The sequence below is a fragment of the Perca fluviatilis genome, chromosome 1 (assembly GCF_010015445.1).
Source record: "Perca fluviatilis chromosome 1, GENO_Pfluv_1.0, whole genome shotgun sequence".
NCBI lineage: Eukaryota > Metazoa > Chordata > Actinopteri > Perciformes > Percidae > Perca > Perca fluviatilis.
Genome location: NC_053112.1, coordinates 3099445 through 3108784, shown reverse-complemented (window position 1 = coordinate 3108784; position 9340 = coordinate 3099445). Strand labels below are relative to the sequence as shown.

Sequence of the window (9340 nt, the reverse complement as noted above, 5' to 3'; positions counted from 1 at the left end):
AGAATCCATCCGTTCACCTTTTCTGCGTCGCACAAAGACACGGCGGTTGGAACCAAAGATCTCAAATTTGGACTCATCGGACCAAAGCACAGATTTCCACTGGTCTAATGTCCATTCCTTGTGTTTCTTGGCCCAAACAATTCTCTTCTGCTTGTTGCCTCTTCTTAGCAGTGGTTTCCTAGCAGCTACTTGACCATGAAGTCTCCTCTTAACAGTTGTTCTAGAGATGTGTCTGCTGCTAGAACTCTGTGTGGCATTCATCTGGTCTCTAATCTGAGCTGCTGTTAACTTGGGATTTCTGAGGCTGGTGACTCGGATGAACTTATCCTCAGCAGCAGAGGTGACTCTTGGTCTTCCTTTCCTGGGGCGGTCCTCATGTGAGCCAGTTTCGTTGTAGAGCTTGATGGTTTTTGCGACTGCACTTGGGGACACATTCAAAGTTTTCACAATTTTCCGGACTGACTGACCTTCATTTGTTGAAGTAATGATGGCCACTAGTTTCTCTTTACTTAGCTGATTGGTTCTTGCCATAATATGAATTCTAACAGTTGTCCAATAGGGCTGTCGGCTGTGTATCAACCTGACTTCTGCACAACACAACTGATGGTCCCAACCCCATTAATAAGGAAAAATATTCCACTAATTAACCCTGACAAGGCACACCTGTGAAGGTAAAACCATTTCAGGTGACTACCTCATGAAGCTCATTGAGAGAACACCAAGGGTTTGCAGCGCTATCAAAAAAGCAAAGGGTGGCTACTTTGAAGAATCTAAAATATAAGACATGTTTTCAGTTATTTCACACTTTTTTGTTAAGTACATAATTCCATATGTGTATTATTCATAGTTTTTAAAAAAAAAAAAAAAAAAAAAAAAAAAAATTTTTTTTTAAATAATGTATATTTAATACAATTAACTGGATCATAATATAATAAATATAAAATAATATATATAATATATAAAATATATTACACTGTATGATGAGCACTTTTACTTTTGTTACTTTAAATATAATTTGATAATACTTTTGTACTATTACATAGGGAAGATGATGAATGCAGGACTTGTAACTGACAAGTAATCAGTAACTCTACAATACTGGTTTTACTACTTGTACTGCAGTACATGATGGGAGTAAGTCTTCCACCTCTGGAGACACACACACACACACACACACACACACAGTGTATATATATATATATATATATATATATATATATATATATATATATATATATATATATATATATATATATAATCTCCTGATATTTGGGTAATAATTTGTGGATCTGTTGCATAACGTCAGACATGTGAATCATTAAAATAACACATCCCATAATCACACATTATTTAAAAGGAAAGCTGCCGTTTGTTTTTGTCAAACACCTTTCAGTTTAACGAATGAACTCAGAGTTCATCTTCTGTTTCTATCTTCCTTTTCTTTATTACCGTAGATGTGTTTGTGTTCAGCGAAGTTATAAATAAAGTTGTTTTGTTCCGGCGGAACCTTTGTTCCAGCCTCGTGTTTCCTCCGGAGGGTTTAAAGCTCGTGCAGCAGTCAGAGCACGGTAAAGTTCCTCTGTATGGAAGCGTCTCTGTTATTAGTCCGATAGTGTCATTAGATCGATAGATTACTGTATTCCCGTGATGCAGTGCGGCTGGTCTCTGTTAGGTCCGCTGCAGTGGATCCGTTACATCAACAAACAGGTGAAGGTGAAGACGGGAAAAGATGAAGAACACCGCGGCTGGCTGCTCACCGTGGACCCGGTGTCCGCGAGGTAACACGCACGCACACACACACACACACACACACACACACACACACACACACACACACACACACTCACACGCAGAGACAGACACACACACTCACACAGAGACAGACAGACACACACATTTGAATGCTTTTATTTGCATCTAGAAGGCATCGCAAGAAAACATTCCAGATCCTATGAGAAGAGTGATTGACGAGGTGACAGGTCTACATGGTGACAGGTCTACAAGGTGACAGGTCTACAAGGTGACAGGTCTACATGGTGACAGGTCTACATGGTGACAGGTCTACAAGGTGACAGGTCTACAAGGTGACAGGTCTACATGGTGACAGGTCTACAAGGTGACAGGTCTACAAGGTGACAGGTCTACATGGTGACAGGTCTACAAGGTGACAGGTCTACATGGTGACAGGTCTACATGGTGACAGGTCTACAAGGTGACAGGTCTACATGGTGACAGGTCTACAAGGTGACAGGTCTACAAGGTGACAGGTCTACAAGGTGACAGGTCTACAAGGTGACAGGTCTACAAGGTGACAGGTCTACATGTTGACAGGTCTACATGGTGACAGGTCTACAAGGTGACAGGTCTACAAGGTGACAGGTCTACATGGACACATACTGTTACAGCTCTTTCATTTATAATACTCAACACATTAAAGGGGTGATAGAATGATTATATAGGGTATTTATCATGTTAAAGGGGTGATAGAATGATTCTATAGGGTATTTATCATGTTAAAGGGGTGATAGAATGATTATATAGGGTATTTATCATGTTAAAGGGGTGATAGAATGATTATATAGGGTATTTATCACGTTAAAGGGGTGATAGAATGATTATATAGGGTATTTATCATGTTAAAGGGGTGATAGAATGATTATATAGGGTATTTATCACGTTAAAGGGGTGATAGAATGATTATATAGGGTATTTATCATGTTAAAGGGGTGATAGAATGATTATATAGGGTATTTATCATGTTAAAGGGGTGATAGAATGATTATATAGGGTATTTGTCATGTTAAAGGGGTGATAGAATGATTATATAGGGTATTTCACACTGTTCCTTCTGGTCTCCTAATGGGGTATGTAACATTGGTTGGGCTGAAAATGGCCTGGTTGATATTTTATTGGCCCTTATGCATCCCTGTGTTTTGGCCCTATTTGTAACAAGAGCTTTTCTTCCAAATATGGTATGGTCATGAATATTTAGATGAGCTGCGCGCTGATTGGTTGAGCGACTTGTCATACGCACATATTAGAGACCCGCGCTGATTGGTTGAGCGAATCCCCAATACACATACATTAGAGAAGCGACAGAATCTCATATTCCAGACACTGCAATGTTTCATTACCAAATTCACTTCTGAGACTTTTTTAAGCGAGAAATAGACTATATAAAGCTGAAATATGGGCCGTTTTACAAAAATTGATGGCTAATTGCAAATTTGGTAAGACGTGTCGGACTTTAGGAGCTCCACACAGTCTGACGAGAAAGCGGCAGCCTGCTGGGCTCCATACCCAGCGCAAAGTCACCCTTTGTGGATACTGCATACGGGGCTCCGCGGCCAGCTGCCGGCATAACTATCATATATTTACGGTTTGAATTTCGTCACCACTTTGATTTTAAGGCATTTTTATGAACGCGGTAGCCTTTTTAGAGGACGGCAGCTGCTTGCTATATGTCCCATTCATTACAATGGGGAAATACCGCAGCTAGCTAGCTACACTGTCGCCATAAATAAATTATATTTACTGTTTGAATTTTACACGCCACTTATACAACATCATTCCCCAATGTCTTATAAAGCTAACCATTGTGTCCGATTTGATTTTAAGGCATTTTTATGAACGTAGGCGTCTTTGTAGGACCAGCAGCTGCTTGCTATATGTCCCATTCATTACAATGGGGAAATACCGCAGCTAGCTAGCTACACTGTTGCCATAACTAAATTATATTTACAGTTTGAATTTCGTCACGCCACTTATACAACATCATTCCCCAATGTCTTATAAAGCTAACTGTTGTGTCCGATTTGATTTTAAGGCATTTTTATGAACGCGAGGCGTCTTTGTAGGACGAGCAGTTGCTTGCTATATGTCCCATTCATTACAATGGGGAAATACCGCAGCTAGCTAGCTACACTGTCGCCATAACTAAAGTATATTTACAGTTAGAATTTCGTCACGGCATGAATATTACAGGTTCCTCAAGGTCTTACAAAGCTTAGCTAACACTTGTCCGATTTCGGATATCAATTGAATGTATTTTTGTGAATGTCAGAGTTAGGAGGAGGCTAGCTAGCTCTCATTGATGGACTCCATCTCACCGCGGCTCTATCAATGAGACTCGCGGACAAGAGGCGTTTATTTCCCCGATTGTTTGTTTAAATAACTCAACACACATACCCATTATAAGATTAACTGGAACCTGCGGGCTGCGGAAAAGATTGCGGGTGAACAAGCTCGCTGACACTGCGGTCAGGGCGGCGATGTAGCAACCCAGGCAGCACCAACACCGGCACTAAACTCCGACACACAGTCGGAGAAAATTTGCAATTAGCCATCCATTTTCGTAAAGCGGCCCATATTTGAGCTTTATATGGTTGATTTCTCGCATAAAAAAGTTTCAGAAGTGAATTTTGTAATGGAATAGCAGAGATCTGCGTGACCTAGATTCAGAAGACTACCTGATCTCAGGTCAGTTGTGTAGTCTATGTAAATGTACTACCTGATCTCAGGTCAGTTGTGTAGCCTATGTAAATGTTCTACCTGATCTCAGGTCAGTTGTGTAGCCTATGTAAATGTTCTACCTGATCTCAGGTCAGTTGTGTAGCCTATGTAAATGTTCTACCTGATCTCAGGTCAGTTGTGTAGCCTATGTAAATGTTGGGGCGTGACTGTTCTCTTAAGGTTCCGGATTTTGAGACGCTTGCGTAAGCAACTCAGCTTTGTTGGGATTCGCCCGTTTTCAGCGGCAGTTTCAAAATATGAAATTTTCATAGTAAAGGGGTGTCAGTGGGACTTTGAGCTTCTATGTATGTCCTATTTACCCACCGAACTGTCGTTATTCAACTATGACAGGGTAAAATCGGTTTTGCATTCTATCACCCCTTTAAGGATAAACTAAGCATCTCCGTCTCCATGGTTACATGCTCCCTATGATGGCTGAAACAGAGCAACATTTTGCAAGTCTTTTTGCCTCCTTTTTTTTGCAGCCCCCCTAGCTGCACCCCCCTGACCACATTCTTATGGACATGTCCCAGACTTCCAAATACCAGAGTTATTAATTTGCACTTGTATCCACGTTGGTGACTGAGATCTACCCAAGATTGATATTTCAGTAGTTTGGAATAGTAACAGATCTAGATCAATATACAGATCAGAACAGCAGCCCACCTCAAAGATACATACAGACCATAACCTCAATTACAATTACCATGTCAGGAGTGTTTGGGATGTTTCTGAAGTAGTCCCTGTCAGATGTGTTATGATGGAACCAGTTATATGTTACAGAGCTGTGCTTGTAGATGTTATCATGTCCATAGTTTATCTTTTGCAACCAGATCAACCAGCCGGTCATGTCTGGCCACATACAGTCCTTTATAGTTGAAACATCTGTTTAGTATGTGTGCAACAGTTTGATTTTCCTGTTGAGTTGGATGTTATATGCAGTAGGGTTGGTACTTTGATGGGTACCATGTTGCCAGAGTATACCTGGTTGGGAAACAGTGTAATCTTACTTTAATCATGAATATTAATATGTCGCCTGAGATTGAGAGGTTTGTCAGGACAGAGTGGTCAGCAGACTGGAGTAATGAGTTTTCCTTGTAGTCTGAGGCCCGTCCAGTGCTGTCCATTTTGGGTCCGTCTAAGGTGAAGAATTGAGGCTCTTGCACGTTTAATCTGTATCTGGGGGGATGTATTGTCTTTATTGAGGATCGCCAAGGTGGGTCGGTGATTATGTTATCGTTGAGAGCGACTGCTGCTCCGTGGGGTCGCAGCCAGGACAGCTGGATTCCTGTGCAGAGGCAAAGATCATTTAAATCCAGCCAGTTGGAGCGCACTCCGAATCCAGCTGCTCTGCTGTCTAGCTTTCCGTTCTGCTTTAGTTTGAATCCAAGAAACTGGGGCTCGTTTGTGGAAGCAGCAGGGATTTTGCCACGCTCTAGATGTAAAAACAGCGATTGGCGTGATAGCTCTCTAACAGTTGTATCGTCATTGTTAAGCATGTTGAGAAGGTGCCCTGTTCTGGAAGCGGTGTAAAGCCATTCGATGTTTGGAACGCCGAGGCCCCTGTCTCTGCGCGGCTGGAAAATAATGTCATGAGTTGTGTGAGTATTGAGACAGAGCCATTTCCTCAGCAGCTTCACCGTTTCACTGTTCATCGCCAACAATGTGTGTTGTGGAATATGTACATTTGGAAAAACGTGTTGGATTTTAGCCACTGCAATCAGCCTGATGGCCTCAATCTTCATCATTATGGGGAGGGGGGCAGAATCAATCAGTCCAAGTCTTTGGGTGTACTCGTGACACAGTTCTGTGATCTGTTCCTCCCAATCGCCACTGACATTAAATTTATGACCCAGATAAGGATATGTTTCGTGGCGTTCATACAGTCAGATAGGTTTCTGCCTTAATGAGAAGGCGGGGGGGTTGTCAGACTTTGCTTTATACCATCTGTTTCCTCCACTACGTCTTTCATAAAATGCAGCACGTTTTGTATGCTTGCTGTCCAAACCTGACCACTCTATGAACTGATCATGTTGGAGATTACACTTTCATCTCTTGAGATTTCCACAGCGTCCGCGAAGCCTTGCATTGTGTTTGGGGATCGCACATCTGCTGGTGGGCACTGGCACATCCAAATCATCCAGGAGTTAATCACCAGTATAAAATGAATGGTGCTCCACAGACAAAGACACACACACACACACACACACAGACAAAAACACACTCACACAGACACACACACACACACACAGACAAACACACACTCACACAGACACACACAGACAAAAACACTCACACAGACACACACACACACACACACACACACAGACAAACACACACTCACACAGACACACACAGACAAAAACACTCACACAGACAAACACACACACACACACACACACACAGACAAACACACACTCACACATACACAGACACACACACACATTCCTGTGACCTTATTTCAAAGTGCTAGAGGTGGAAGACTTACTCCCATCATGTATTGCAGTACAAGTAGTAAAACCAGTGTTATAGAGTTACCTGATTACTTGTCCGTTACAAGTCCTGCATTCATCATCTTCCTTATGTAATAGTACAAAAATATTATCAAAATATAAAGTGCTCATCATGCAGTGTAATATATTTTATTGTATTATAATCCAGTTAATTGTATTAAATATGACTGATCATTTAAATAAAATGTTTTATTTAATTCAATTAGCCTACTTGAACATTAGTATTTTCTAAAAGCCCGTACACACCGGGACGAATATCGGCGCGCGTTATTCGCTAACGTTTTTCAGGGTGTTCACACCCAAGCGATTTTCGCTGATGATGAGCCGAGTGAACATGCAAATTCATTCCCTGACGTTAGATGCCGCTTTTTCTTGTATACGTATCTCGCAGGCTTTTCCATTTCTGTTTTACCTCCTCCACTACAGCACACAAACGATGGCGATTGTCAAACGTTTGTGGGAAAAAGTTACAAGCCTATGTACATGAAAGACAATTAAGTGAAATGAAACTCACCATCAAGGCCCATTTGCTCTGCAATACCACTCCATAAGCAGTTCTCTTTTGTCAAGATTTTTGTTTGCGTTTGTCATAAAGCGCTTTATGTTCCGACACCAACGAGACCAGCAGCTCTACATTCATCTTATTTCTTCCCGGCAGTGTAGACGCTACTTGGCGTATATCTTCTTCGCCGTTACGTATGTGTGCTCGGCAAGACCATTTTGTGTTTGAGCGCCCCCAAGTTGTGTTTTACTGTAACTTCAGAAGCTCCAGACACGTGAGCAAAAGCGCCAATCTCAAAAAAACGAACCCGAGACGTTTAAAAAAAAAATGACGCTTTTACGCGTGGCGTTTTTCGCATCGGTGTGCACACTCCCATTGGCGTTAAACGTCGGCGAATATCTCGTGCGAAATTCGTCCTTGTGTGAACAGGCCTTAAGGTTTAAAATGTATACAGATGTGACATTTAATGGCACATTACTTCAACCAGAACTTCACCAAGAAATCAGCAAGTTGCTACTCAACAAAAGGTTTTCAAGGTTGGCAGGTCTCCTATGCCCATAACATAAATATATATATATATATGTATGTGTGTGTGTGTGTGTGTGTGTGTGTGTGTGTGTGTGTGTGTGTGTGTGTGTGTGTGTGTGTTATATGTATGTATATGTGTGCCCATAACAGGGTCCAATATTAAGGGCTGCCTAATATTCCTTCAAATATCATTTTTAAATATTCAAATTATATTCGAATAACGAAGTTCGGAGTCAAAGCCCTTCTGTGTGTGTGTGTGTGTGTGTGTGTGTGTGTGTGTGTGTGTGTGTGTGTGTGTGTGTGTGTGTGTGTGTGTGTGTGTGTGTTAACCTATGTATTGATTAATGATCCAGATGTTCTGTGTGTTGCAGTCTGGTTCTGGTGAACTTCCATGACGATGCGGTTGGGGGGGGCCGGGCCTCGGTTCAGGTGGTCATGGGTCACGCTGTGCAGGAGGTGCAGGTCCTGCAGGATGCGGACCAGGAGACCACGGAGCGCCTGCAGAGCTCCTTCCTCCCCCCGAGGGCCCGCCCCCTGGCCCCGGAGCAGCTGGGCCAGCGGCGGGCCGGCGTGCGCCGCTGGCTGGAAGAGAACCGGGTCCCGGTGCAGGAAGACGGAGAGGAACTGCTGGTCGCCGGCGCTCTGACCATAATGGCGCCGTATGGACCCGAGGACTGCTGCAGCTCCAACCAGATCATACTGGACCGCGTCCAGAGACTGATCCAGAGTCAGCCGGCAGCAGCACGCCGCGCAACACGCAAGCGCAAAGCGCAGCAGCACCGAGCGCGCGCCAATCACGCAAGCAGAGCACAGCGCCGCCACCACGCGGCGCAGAGCTGCCCAATCATGGCGTAGAGTCGCCCAATCACAGAGCAGAGGCGCCCAATCACAGCGCAGCTCTGCCTGCCAATCAACCCATTCAGAGACTGATCCAGAGTCAGACGGCGCCACCAGCCGACCAATCAGAGCGCAGCAGCTGTGACTGACTGTCTGGGACAGTTTGAGTTCAGATTAAGTTTTGTTTTCTGTCTTTTGTCCAATAAAAATCACTGAAGGTTGAAGTCCCGCCTCCTGCCTGCTGATGTCATCAGTCTGATGAAAGTTACAAAATAAAAGTGTTGTTTGTGGTTTACAGGAAGGTTCAAAGTTTAATATTTAAACCAGTCAGATTATGGATGTTTTTGTTTAATAAAACACTGAAGCAGCAACAACTGGAAACATGAATATAAATATATATATATGTGTATATATATATATATATGTGTATATATATATATATGTGTAT

General features: G+C 42.8%; 1 protein-coding gene across 1 annotated transcript; it reads left to right on the top strand.

The window, feature by feature from the left end:
• The first annotated feature begins 1506 nt into the window (after nt 1-1506).
• On the top strand, nt 1507-9116 carry gemin6 (gem (nuclear organelle) associated protein 6). Its single transcript, XM_039798424.1, has 3 exons — nt 1507-1778; nt 8427-8796; nt 8892-9116. Exons 1-3 carry the CDS (start codon nt 1648-1650, stop codon nt 9039-9041), a joined length of 651 nt encoding a protein of 216 aa, XP_039654358.1. The 5' UTR covers nt 1507-1647; the 3' UTR covers nt 9042-9116.
• Nucleotides 9117-9340: the final 224 nt, after the last annotated feature.

What these genes read in the sequence shown, in the direction of transcription:
- gemin6 (XM_039798424.1), top strand. Translation starts at nt 1,648, where the DNA reads ATGCAGTGCGGCTGGTCTCTGTTAGGTCCGCTGCAGTGGATCCGTTAC. An exon ending in GTGGACCCGGTGTCCGCGAG is followed by an intron (nt 1,779 to 8,426) that starts GTAACACGCACG and finishes TGTGTGTTGCAG; the next exon opens with TCTGGTTCTGGTGAACTTCC. An exon ending in TCCAGAGTCAGCCGGCAGCA is followed by an intron (nt 8,797 to 8,891) that starts GCACGCCGCGCA and finishes CGCGGCGCAGAG; the next exon opens with CTGCCCAATCATGGCGTAGA.